This window comes from Hemiscyllium ocellatum, chromosome 28 (genome assembly GCF_020745735.1).
Source record: "Hemiscyllium ocellatum isolate sHemOce1 chromosome 28, sHemOce1.pat.X.cur, whole genome shotgun sequence".
Lineage (NCBI taxonomy): Eukaryota > Metazoa > Chordata > Chondrichthyes > Orectolobiformes > Hemiscylliidae > Hemiscyllium > Hemiscyllium ocellatum.
The window spans coordinates 5,509,091-5,522,853 of NC_083428.1; the positions used below are offsets into that span (position 1 = coordinate 5,509,091).

Here is a 13,763-nt window from a genome sequence, read left to right on the forward strand (position 1 = left end):
CTACAGCCAGTGTTTTTTTAAAAATTCATTCATGGCATGTGGGTGTTGATAACCAGGCCAGCATCTATTGCCCATCCCTAATTGCCAGGAGGGCAGTTAAGAGTCAACCACATTGTTGTGGGTCTGGAGTCACATGTAGGCCAGACCAGGTAAGGATGGCAGCTTCCATCCCTAAAGGGTATCAGTAAACCAGATGGGATTTTCTTCCCCAATAATTGCAATGGGTTTCCTGGTCATTATTAGACACTTAAATTCAATTAAACATTCTGCCAGGGTGGAGGTGAATTCAACCCTGGGCCCCTGGACTGACAGTCCAGTGACCACTTGGGCTATCCCTGGAGATAGTGTTTACAGAGAGGCTACATTAACGCATCATGTACATCAGAATAGCAGGAAGATAAAGCAAGATGAAAAAGAATAGGTGGAGGATTCTACTGAGCTGAAAATAATGGGATGGACCATTTGGGGTGAATAGATGGGTTCTGTCCTGTACGATTCGTGCAATCTCAGAGTTTCTCTTGTCACTTTAACATACCCAGACCACCAAAAGAGGTGGAATTTCAACTGGGAGCATAGAAGAATCTATTTTAGTAGGCTCTTGGGATTTAACCTGACCAAAAACATCCTAATATGGTGAAGGTCGTGTTTTACACCGACCCAGGGCATGACCTCTTTCTTCCCAAAAATAGAAAAACTTCCTTTCCTGCATTGCCTAACACAACAGAACTGAAGGGAAGATTCCGGTTTTCATTCTAAATTTATGCTGGCAATCTGGGAATTCTGCCTCCAACCCTTATACAAACAGATGGTCGATTTTCCCTGGGGGAGTCAAGGCACTAGTCCAAGAAAACGCCCCCAGCTCTGCGTCGTCCCATAATTTCTGCAGTGAAGAGTCCAAGGGGGTTTATTTGATTTTATCTATTGCTACCTCTCTTTCTGATCGGAGACTCTTTTCCAAGCCACCTGACCTTCCTTCGTTTCACTGTACAGCATGGGCATACAAGGGATACCCAAATGATATGCTGTTGGTCAAAGTTTGTGTCCTCAGTCAGGATATCAAGCTGAAAGAAAACCAGATCCCACATTTTCCCAGTCTGTTTGCACATGCATTCCAATTGCCACTGACAGGACAATATTGGCAGAGGGCCAAGAATGGTAAACACACTCATCAGGAGCCACAGCAGGTTACTCAGTCTCTCGAACCCATTCCACCATTCAATAGGATCACAATTACTCACCCAATTACTCCATATTTTCATCTACCCCAACAACTTTCCACCCCTGAGCTTATCACGAATCTATCTACCCCTACCTCGCAAACACTAATGCAGCACATTCCAAACTCACAGGCGAAAGTGGGTACTGTAGATTAGAGTCAAGATTAGAGTGGTGTTGGAAAAGCACAGCAGGTCAGGCAGCATCGGAGGAGCAGAAAAATCAACATCTGGAAGAGCTTTAGCCAGAAACGTCGACTTTCCTGCTCCTCGGATGCTGCGCTTTTCCAGTACCACTCCAAGCTTGACCTTCTAAACTCATGACCACTGCCATCTTGAAAGACAAGGGCAGCTAGAACACAGAATTGCTGCCACCTGCAAGTTCCCCTCCAAGCCACTCACCATCCAGATTTGGAAATATGTCCCTGTTGCCCCGTGTCACTGGGTCAAAATCCTGGAACCCTCCCTCTCTCTCTAACAGCATTGTGGGTTTACCTACACCAAAGAGACTTCAGTGACTCAGGGAGACAGCTCACCACCGCCATTGCAAAGTCATCGAGAGATGGGTAATAAATGCTGGCATGGCCAGTGATTCTCACATTCCATGAATGGATTTAACAAAACTCGACTTCCGCCAATCTTTGAGGGAGAGAATTCCAATGACTCACAATCCATCATGAGGAAAACAAAATTCTCATCTGTTTCAATGGTTGATCCCTTATTTCTAAGCGGGGCCCACTCGTTCTAGATTCTCCCGCAAGAAGAGAAATCCCATCCACTTTGTGAAGACCCCTCAGCATCTTACAGGCTTCAAACCCAGGATCTGACTGGAAGAGGATGCTGCTTTGTAAAAAATAAAATCCGGCAGGGTGGGCAGTGAGTTTACAAAACAAAACTTCATTGACGTGTCGGTTACATTAGGTGGCAGGTTCAATACCCAATGTGATATGAAGCATTTCAGGTTTGATGCCCCGGAAGAAACATCAAGTATCACAAGAGGAGCCACCTTGACCTGAGATAGAATCATAGAATCCTTACAGTGCAGAAAAAGACCATTTGGCCCATTGACTTACACTGACCCCTCCGAACAGCATCACATCCAGACTCAGCCTCCCCCACGCGTAACCCCACATTTCCCATGGGCAATCTACCACACCTGAACATCTTTAGAACTGTGGGAGGAAACCAGAGCACCCAGAGGAAACCCACACAGACACAGTGAGAACGTGCAAACTCCACCCAGTCACTCAAGGCTGGAATCAACCCCGCGCTAACCACTGAGCTGCCTAGAATGGGAGGGGGCTAGGGATCAGTCAGGCACCCCCACTTAATCGCTCAGCTGTTGGGAGTATGTAAGCACGCAGACTCGGCCAAGCTATTTAGCATCAGTGGGAAGTGCATCCAACACTTACTTGCTGAGCTACATGCAAACCAATTGTGAACAGGGATCGACTATGTCCATTCAAGGCTGGATTATTCTCTGCTCCTAATCTCTGGGAATTCCATACCTGTCGATTCCGCTGGTCAACAATCCGTGAAATCTGTATCTTCTTTCTTCCCATTTCTCACTCTGTTTGTCAAACAATATCGTCTCTTAGGTTTCAAATCCGAGTACAGAACGGTTTCTTTGTCATCACCTAGAGAATGGGGGAAATTACACACATTAGGGAATAATTACATCTATGTAATATAGTATCGACTATGTTATGACTGTACAAGATTAAGTCAAAACCAAATATAAAATTCCTATTCGTAATGGAAACTTTAATGTAAACATATCATGCAGCAATTTGACCATCCTGTCACTGGTGGCATTGAGTCAGTCACATCAGGTTTATATTGTGTTCTGTAGGGAATCCTAGGTTGCATGCAGTGACAGCAATATTCCAGGAGTTAAATTTATTTAGACCACAAACAGAGTGTTCCTAAATGACTAGGATTGATTCCAAACACAATTTGCATTGTTATAATCCTCTATCCAATGCATTTTACTCAACAAATCACCCTATTCCAATCATGAGTTCTGTTCTTCATAGGCTGTATTTTTGTTTTAAATAGTCTTTATAAACTGTTGTGATGTGCTCTTGAAATGCAGTCCATGCACTTTGTTAAAGATCCTGTTTCCTGCAAGTTTCACTCTTCCTCCCAATTCACTGATTTGGAATAATTAATCACACCAGCCGATCGAGCCCACATCACTGCCTCCCAAACTACTATAAAACGTTATTTAAATGAGAATGTAAAATTCAACACATTGTACAGATGGAAACGGGGAATGCGTGCCTATGAAATAGGAATAAATTACTGTGACATTTGTTAACACAAACGTCATAAAACCCAGAGAGAACAATCATAAGCTACTTACAGAATGGAGAATGGATTCTAATTTGACAATAATATCACTGATTGGTTACATTTGCTGCCAATCTTTTTTTTGCTGGCATGATTGAGCGCTTGATGGATGACAGTGCTTCAATAGTACATTCACATCAGTAACCTTCAGTGTTCTTCAAAAGCAGCACAATTTGTCATTTCTAAACATGTAAATAAAATTATTTATAGCAGTTGAGATCTCAGCTGCAATTGCACAGGTTTTGCACTGTGATCCAAGCCCATCGTTTCTCACCCTGGCAGGCTGCTCCTCTTCCTTTACTCTTCCACCTACTCTGGCTGTCCTCGATCCAACTGACGGTTGGACGGGTTCTGATTGGCCACACTTGCCAGGGGAATTTACCGGAGGTTCAGTCTTGAGTGAGGGACCGTGGCAGTTGAGAGTTTGGGTGAAGGACATCTGATTTCCTGTCCCCAGCAATGTGAAGCCTTTAAAAGGTGATTTGGTACATTCAAGAGGCTGAAGGAAACAGATGCTCTGTCAACTTGTATCCTCATGAACGCAAATGTACAGAACATGTATCTGATGTGACATTTATGTTAGCTCCTGTAGTGAGAGATGGGTATTGGACTACTGAAGGGTTCAATAGATAATCAACAGAGTTCCTGCTGTACATATTTTCAAATCAACCTGCTTAGAAATGTTAAGACAAATCTCTGGATAGCTGCAGCTTGAACCCTGTCCTCCTAGCTCAGAGGTAGGACACTACCACTTGTACCACAACAGCCATTAAGCAGCTCCTGGCATACACATAGATAACAGTCACAGGCACTTCAGCACCTGGGCTAAATACAAACAGCAGTACGATTCCATCAGCATGCCATGCCTCAAGAGTCTCTGGCTAAGATGCAGTCTGAAACCTTTCGACCATAAGGTCACATGTTATGATTGTGATGGTATCATCAGCATCTTTCTTAAACAAGGTTAGAGTGCCTATTGGTTAAGAGCCACAACACAACAAGAGGGGTATTAGATGGAGCAAACTACGAAGTGGTTCATTATACTCCAAACACAGTCAAGACAATTGTGTCATTAAAAGGTTGCTCTCATGCTATGAATATAATTAAGCAGCCTAACTGTTGGCATCTCATGAAGCAAAGACCAGGCAAATTGAGCAAGATACTGAAAAATCAAGGAACCACTGAATAATATAGCACAGAAGACAACCACTCAGCCCATTGGTTCAATGTTGGTTATTTTGAAGAGCTATCCAGCTTGCCCCACTCCTCTCAGATTCTCTTTTAAGTATTTATCCAATTCGATTTTGTGGTCCACTGTTAACTCTATCAGCCAGACCTCCCAAACTGTAACCACTCAATGCATTCTGCATATCACCCCTGGTTCTCTTACCAGTCATCTTAAATCTGTGGTGTTCTCTAATTACCACCCCTTCAGTTACTGGAAACTATTTTTACTTATCAGACCTTTCATGATTTCAAATGCCACTATTAAATCTCCTCCTTGCGTTTTTTTCTCTAAAGCAAAATAAACTCAACTTCAGCAGTCTCTCCAAATAACTGATGTTCATTATGTATATTCATGTGTGCCCACATGTAGGTACAAGTATGTGTGCATGTGTATGTAGATGTGTATGCCTCTGCGCTCGTACCCATGTGCATCCTGTAGGTGTGTTTAAATAAATCCAGAGACAACCAAGTAATCAAACAGGTTGCCAACATTGACTGTCTGGCAGGGAAATGTTGGAGATTTTACACATTGTTGCAGAATACAAGGACATGCATTATCAGAGTCTTCACATTTTCTCCATACCATTTTGGAGAACTTTAGGAGGTACTTATAAAGTACAACTTTAGAACAATAGCTCAACAAGGTCAGATTCTTCAGGACAGTGGAGCAGAATTAGATGGTGAAGAACTTACCCTAAAATGTCAAAGTAAAAAGTGGCATTACTATCTGGGAATATTTTGTCTTGACTCATTCACCACTGCATTATTAGCAACCCTGCCTTCAGATGTCTGCACCTTAAACTCCCTTCTTGAAACTCCTGCCCTCTTCTTCCCAATGGCGCTCTTTACAACTTACCTGTCCAGTCACCTGTGTCAGGATCGCCTGTGTGATTCAATGTCAAATATTTGCTAACTCCTTCTGTAAAACATCTTGGGGCACTCCATCTTATTAAGGTGATACTTCGATGCAAGCCATTGCTGTTGTTTAGATTAGATTCCCTACAGTATGGAAACAGGCCTTTGGCCCAATATGTCCACACTAACCCTCCGAACAGTAACCCTCCCAGACCCATTCCCCTACCCTGTATTTGCCCCTGACTAATCCCCCTAACAATATGGGTACTGAGCATGGCCAATTCACCTGACCTGCACATCTTTGGATTGTGGGAGGAAACCGGAGCACACAGAGGAAACCCACACAGACTCGAGGAGAACATGTAAACTCTACATAGAGAGTCACCTGAAGCTGGAATCGAACCTGGGTCCCTGGTGCTGTGAGGGAGCAGTGCTAACCACTGACCTACTGTGCCACCTTGAACAGAGCAAGTGACAGAAAGCAAGCCCAGCTCATACAGCATTATACAAACTCAGGGTTTTGCTGCTCTTTTTGTTTCTCTCCAGCATGGGAAACTGTGGGACATGAGATTGTTTATTTGACCAACACTGAAGTATTTATGTGTGAACTGCAGTCCCTCCAGGAACTCTCCAGGCTCAGTTGCGTCAGCAAGGGAGAGAGGGGAAAAGAGAGAAGACAGATGCAGAGAAACTGTCCCCATAGGCCGTTGATATCACTTGGCTATTGGTCACAAATTGGATTATTGTAAGTTGCTTACAGCTGGCCTGAGCTGAGACACGTAAAGCAATTTGTCCCAGTTACTGTCAAGAAAAGAATAACTTGCCTGCGAGCTTCAATTTAGCAGAATACAGAAAAATCAAAAGTGATCCCTGGTACAATGTTCATCGCACTGGCTCTTAAACTCCTAACTTCCTACCCAACCATGTGGGAGTAGAAATACCTAAAAAGGGAATATTGCCTGGACTACGGGGATGGGCAAGGAAGTCGAACTAAGTGGTTAGCTCTCTCAAAGAGCCCATAACAGATATGATGGGATGAGGTGCCTACTTCTGCATTGTGAATTGAAATGAATTTAAAATTCATTCCATACTTTCCAATCGCCTCTATTTGGATAAAAATAATGGGGAAAGGATATAGGGGGGAATGCAGGGTGATTGACACTTCGTGATAATGCTCAGTGAGCCAGCAAAAACATGATGGGCTGAATGGTCACCTCCTGCACTGTAACATTTCTGTAATTCTCTGTCTCCTGCATCTTTCCTCCTTTTTAAGGGCAAGCAGAGTGAAAGGAACCCAAGTCCCAAACAGCATTACCTTCATAACAGCTGCAGCAATAAGCATTAACTCGAAGGGAGACACTGGCATAGTGATCATTTCAGGGACATGGGTCCAAACCCCACCATAGCAACTGCTGGAAATTCAATTCAATTAATAAACCTGGAATCGTAAACTAGGCTCAGTTTTTTAGTCAGTATTGATTGTTGTAAAAATAAATCCCAACCCCTCTACTATTACCATCCTTACCCGGTCTAATCCAGATAACATACATGTGTGAACTCTGAACTGCCTTCTGATATGAAAACCACTCCATTCAAGGGAAATTAGGGATGGACAAGGAATGATGGCCTCATCAGGGATATCCACAGGTCATGCTATCAGTGATGGTATGTTTTGTGATGCTTTGAGGTGGATTGGGGGAAATGAAGGTTCTGCTTGGCTAATGACTGTGGTCCAAAAACTTCCCTGTACATGAAGGAGGAAAGTCTCATTTGGGATATTTAAGCGACTCTTGGATAGGCACATGGAAGACTGAAGGGTAAAAAATGAGGTCTGCAGATGCTGGAGATCACAGCTGAAAATGTGTTGCTGGTTAAAGCACAGCAGGTTAGGCAGCATCCAAGGAACAGGAAATTCGACGTTTCGGGCATAAGCCCTTCATCAGGAACCCTTCATCTTTCCTGATGAAGGGCTTATGCCCGAAACGTTGAATTTCCTGTTCCTTGGATGCTGCCTAACCTGCTGTGCTTTAACCAGCAACACATTTTCACATGGAAGACTGAAGGTCATGTAAGTTATTCTGATCTTCGAGTAGGAGAAGAGGTCAGCACCAGAGGGCCAAAGGGCCTGTACTGTTCTATGTTCACAGTAGCAACATGGTATCTTTACAACCTCATTATATCCTAACAAAGCATCCTCAGTCATTCCACGGGAGGGTTATAAAGGAGATACCCGACACTGAGCCACAGGAGATGACATTCAGACGGGTGACCTAATGTCTGGTCAAAGATATGGGTTGTAATGGGTTCCTTGATGGAACGAAGAGGGAAAGAAGTTTGAATGAGGAATTCCACAGTTCAGGACAGCAAATGCTTTGGAGTGACAAAGATCTGGGATGTGAAAGAGGATTGAATTAGAGTAGCACAAAAACCTCGAACACATGAATGACAGGAGAAGGATAGAGGGATAGGGAGGAGCTGAAACCACAGGGGGTTTGAAAATAAAAGGATGAAAATTGTAAAAAGAAACCAAAAATCAAGGCGTAGTCAGACCAAGGACCAAGTCAGGTCAGTGCATCCAAGGGCAATGGGTGAATGGAACATTGGCAGCGGAGTGTGTACCACAGGGTAGATGTGACGGAGCTGATCTCTTCATGTGCAATATCCTATTGTGCCCAAAGATTTGTAGGACCTAAACGAACGAAGACTTTTCTGGGATGTTCCTTAGAGTACTTATCTCATTCCACACTAATCATAGAAGTTTGGAGGATGTGTAAGATAAAGAGGGGGAAATTAAATATTTAAGTTGCAAAATGCACAATTAAGTGGAATGTTGTTCAAAAACTGATTAAATAAAAATGGGCAGAAGGGGTTGGTTTCTGCAACATTAGAGTATTCTATCTTTTATTACAAACCAACTCTCATCCCCTTCAGCACATCCCACTGTTGTCAGTCATGGTTTAACTGGTCAGCACTCCAGCTGAATCAGAAAGTTTTAGCTTCATATCCCACGTGCCTGGTCTAAGTACAGAGCTGACAGTGCAGTACTGAGGGAGTTCTGCATGGTCATAGATAACAGATGAAATGTTAAACAGAGGCCCTGTGGGTCAAAGGTAGATTTAAAAGATTCCACAGGGCTATTTCAAAGACCTGGTGTCCCAGCCCTTGTGACCCAGCAAATATTTATCCCTCAAACAACATCACAGCAGCCTCAATGAGCTGGTCATTGTTACATTGCATGCAGCAAGCTCCCACAAAGCAAACTGGCTGCTATGCTTCCTGCAATGCAACAGTGACTGGATGCCCTTAGGTTGCTTGATATGCAAGAATGTCATTTGTAAAAAGGACAATGGCAGCAATATCACAGGAACACCAAGCTCCCTCACATGAGAAAGATATCAGTTTGAATGGGTGCATCCAACACAGAATCCCCACAGGAGACAATTCGGCCCATTGAGTCCACCTCAACGCTCTGGAAAGCATCCCACCCAGATCCACCTATCCTTGGAATCCTGTATTTCTCATGGCTAATCCATCTAACCTACACATCACTGGACTGCAGAAGGAAACCATAGCAGCTGGAGGGAACTCACATAGACTCAGGGAGAATGTGTGAAATTTGCACAGTCGCCAGAGCGTGGAATCGAAGCCAGGTCCCTGATGCTGTGAGGCAGCAGTGCTAAATACTGAGCAACTGTGCTGCCATAAGGTCAGCGTTTGATTCCTCTATTTAACACTCTCACAGAGATCCATCAGAACAAGATGGCCATTGTTTAAAAGGGAGTTCACTACCATTGCCTCAGGTCACACAATGGGTAAGAAACACAGCCTTACCAGCAAACACCCATATCACATAATTCAAAAATAAAATGTCTCGCCCTTGGGTAATGTACAAAAACTGAATTATTATACACAGAACTTCATACACACATTGTATACATAGTATTATACACATTTACAACAACAAATGTTCATACAGCACCTTTAACACAACAGGTGCCCTAGGACCGTTTGATGGGAACTGTGTAGAAAGAGCTTTAATTGCAGTGTAAAAGATTAGAACCTTTTCTCTGGAGCTCATGCTAGACCTGACCTGAGAGTGCTTGATGACAATGCTTGGAACCCAATGCAGAATGCATTCTTTTCACAATAGCATTATAAATGCTGCATAAGGAGATACACAGTCAGACGAGCACATCCCTGGTCAAGAAAGGTCAGTTTCTAAAATAAAAGTACCTGAAGTGAGGAAAATGAGATGGAGAGATAGAAAACTGAAGGGGGGGGGGGGGGGGGTAGTTCAGAGCTCAGGGCCCAGACAGAAGGCATGGTTACCAGTGGTGCAATGATTAAGATGAGGAATGTTCAAGACACCAGAGGGAGAGAGCATGGAGAGAGGAACTTGGAGATACCGAGGAATGAAGCCAATTGGGAGAGGGTGGGGAGGGCTGCTGGATCTGAACATTTGGCTGAGAATTTTAATTTTAATTTTAATGACTGTGGGGCCACACAGCAGAGGGGTGATAGGGAAACAAGACTTAATTTGCAAAAGGCGAAACATGGGAAAGCAGACCAGAGTGCATAGAACAGTTAAAACTAGAGGAGACAGAAGAATGGATGACTGTTTCAGCATTAGCTGAGTTGATATTATATGTTGAATATTATACATAGAGTCTGACACGTAGTGTGGTGGGGAGCATTACATACGGATTAGTATTAATCCAACGAATAATTTGTTCCCTTCTTTTCACAAGGGGCAGGAGTAGTTAAAGTATCTGCCCACTGCCACTCTTCAAAGATCGGCACATTTAGGATGGGGAGGGGGTGGGCGCACAGGGCTACAGGTGGAATATTTTAGAGCAGCTCGGAGGTCTCAAAAGACAGTAAAACACCAACTTTCTGACTTTTTTTGTTTGTGTGATCGGTAAGATGTTTTCAATCCTGTTGCCCTCACATCTCTGATCACAGACTTCTGGTCACCACTGGATAAAACAGGACATTGAACCACGATATCTGATGCAAATTGGTATACGGGAATGTAGCCAGAGGGGCATTTTAAATGCAAATAACTAATGACACATGCACATAAATCACTGAAATGCATTATGTTTCCATGTAGGAAACAGGAAGGAAATTGAGAACTCTCTCGCTCCCTCTCATGCAGTTCAGTGGGTTTTTATAGTGAAGAATGCACACTCCAAAATATGAGAGAGTGTGAGAGAGAGAGAGAGAGTGTGAGAGAGAGAGAGAGAGAGAGAGAGAGAGAGTGAGTGTGAGAGAGAGTGAGTGTGAGAGAGAGAGAGTGAGTGTGAGAGAGAGAGAGAGAGAGAGTGAGTGTGAGAGAGAGAGAGAGTGTGAGAGAGAGAGTGTGTGAGTGAGAGAGAGAGAGAGAGAGAGTGTGTGAGTGAGAGAGAGAGAGAGAGAGTGTGTGAGTGAGAGAGAGAGAGAGAGAGTGTGAGAGAGAGAGAGAGGGGGCAGCTTTACTGTGTAACCAACCCCATGCTGTGCCTGTTCTTTGGAGTGTTTGATGAAGATAGAGTAGAGAAAGCTTTACTTTCTGTTTACTTTTAGTTTAAAAGAGTTGAAGGAGCTTTGCTCGATATCTAACTCTGTGCCGTACCTGTCCGGGGAGTGTTAAATGAGTCAAAGTAGGGAGAGATTCACTTTCAGTTTTAAAGAATAGAAGGGCACTTTACATTATATGTAACCCTGTCTTGTCCCTGTCCTGGGGTGCTTGATGTGGACAGTGTCAAGGGAACTTTACTTTCTCTTTACATTTAGTTTAAAAAAGTAGGAATTTTATTCTATACTTCTCCCGGTGCTGTCCTTGTCTTGGGACTGTTTGATGGGGACAGTTTAGAGGGAACTTTACACTGTATCTAACCCCATGCTGTCTGAGTCCCAGGAGTGTTTGATGTGGACAGTGTCAAGGGAGCTTTATTTTTTATTTACATTTAGTTTAAAAGAGTAAAGGGAGTTTTACTCTATATCCAAGGTGCTGCCCCTGCTCTGGAAATGTTTGACATTGACACTTGGAACCCAAAATGGAAGGTGTTCTTTTAGATTAGATTACCTACTGTGTGGAAATAGGCCCATCTGCCCAACCAGTCCACACTGAAGAGTAACCACCCAGACCCATTTCACCTAACACTATAGGCAATTTAGCATGGCCAATTCACCTAACCTGCACATCTTTGGACTGTGGGAGGAAACCGGAGCACCCAGAGGAAACCCATGCAGACACCGGGAGAACGTGCAAACTCCACACAGACAATCACCCAAGGCCGGAATTGAACCTGGGACCCTGATACTGTGAGGCAACAGTACAACTACTCAGTCATCGTGCCACCCATAAATTCCTTAGTGTCATCTCTCTTCACTTTGATAACCACACAACAAAAATCATAAAAGCCATTCAATTAAGCAACATTGAAAATTTATAACTTGTGCACTGTTGCTAAACTTTCCTTATGCTGTCGCACTGTTACAAATTCCAATTTCACATTTATCATGAAATCTGTGCATGTAAACGGTCACATATTAATCACATCCTCCCACCAGTGGGGGCACTGTAGTACCCTCAGGTTTGTAACTTCAGCTCCTTAACTGGCATTGCTGATAACCCCTTTCTTTTAAACTGTTCAAGTTACTGTGTGCTCAGTTTAGCAAGTTAACCATAAAACTTGCATTTATATAGTGCCTTTTCTTTTCTGAAACTGTGTCCACCTGCACAGTGCACGTTAAGGGACCCAGTCATGCTCTAGGATGCCAAAGAAGCTAAGCTAGCTCTAGATTAGCTACTACTCCACAGACTCAATCCTGCTCGTGAAATACTGTGGGGGCTGAGGGATCAGAGTTCAGCCTAAGTCTTGGGAATTACAAGACTGAATCTGGACAGGATGTCTCTCTGTCCTCCCACTGGCTCCACTTCCCTGAATGGATTAAAGGAGGCGGGACAATTCTAGCGTGGAGACATCCATTCTCACGGAAGCAAACTACAGCCAGATTTTATAGATAACTGACCATAAATAAATAAAAGTTAGATATGTCATAAACAGAACTAAAAATATCATGATAAAACAACATATCAGAGAGCAGGGGGCTAACTCTGGCTTCTCAGCCATCCATTGACCTCAGCTGCAGCTTGCCATTAAAAAGGTTGATAAGTAGTTTAAAAAAACCCTCCAAATGAACAGATAATCCAAAGGGGGAGCAGTGGTTTGTAGAGGAGAGGTCGACTCTTCATGCAAACAGCTTGGATAGCTTGAACAGCTCGAATGACTGATGCTAAGTCGGTCAAAGCAAAGGAGTGCACACACATGCTATTGATGTGACAGCACGGTATCTTACTCTGCATTAGTGCAGGAGCAGGATGAGGCCATTTAGTCCCTTGATCCTGCCCTGCCATTCAATACGATCATGGCTGATCTGATTGTAAAGTTAAACCCACATCCTCACCTACATCTGACAACCTATGGGTGGCAGAGTGGCTCAGTGGTTAGCACTGCTGCCTCACAGCCACAGACCCAGGTTCAGTTCCAGACTTGGGTGACTGTGTGTGGAGTTTGCATGTTCTCCCTGTGTCTGTGTGGGTTTCCCCTCACAGTCCAAAGATATGCAGGTTAGAGTGGATTGCCATGCTAACTTACCCACATAATCTTCCAGGATGTGTAGTTTAGGTGGACTGCTATAAGAACTGCAGGGTTACAGGGCTAGTGTAGGAGGAGTGGGCAGGAGTCTGGATGGGATGCTCTTTGAAGGGTCAAGGTGGACCTGATGGGCTGAATGGCCTGCTTCCACACTATAGGGATTCTATGATCACTTGCTTGCTTATCTATCTACCTCTGCCTTAGAAATGTTCAAGAACTCTGCTCCCAAAACCTTCTCAGGAAGAGAATTAAAACGCTCATGACCCTCAGACAAAAGAATTTGCTGAACCTGATCCTAAACCGGTGACTCCTGATTTTTGAACACAGTCTAGTTTTAAATTCTCCCAGAGAGGAAACATTCTCTTCACATCGCCCCTGTCCAGATAAGTCCTTTCAATCCTATCTCAGAGACCAAGAATAGAGGCTGACTCAGTAACGCAGCAGTACTGAGGGAACACTGCACTGCTGGAGA

The 13,763-nt window shown here is 43.7% G+C and overlaps 1 protein-coding gene across 2 annotated transcripts in view; it reads right to left on the reverse strand.

Annotated features, from left to right (window-relative positions):
- mef2b (myocyte enhancer factor 2b) overlaps positions 1-13,763 on the reverse strand; it is a 137,594-nt gene that overhangs the window by 71,390 nt on the left and 52,441 nt on the right. For both annotated transcript variants that reach the window (XM_060846344.1, XM_060846345.1), the window contains one exon: positions 2,723-2,851. In XM_060846344.1, the coding sequence (XP_060702327.1) occupies positions 2,723-2,776 (54 nt within the window). In that variant the 5' untranslated portion in view covers positions 2,777-2,851. The remainder of the gene's footprint in view (positions 1-2,722; positions 2,852-13,763) is intronic.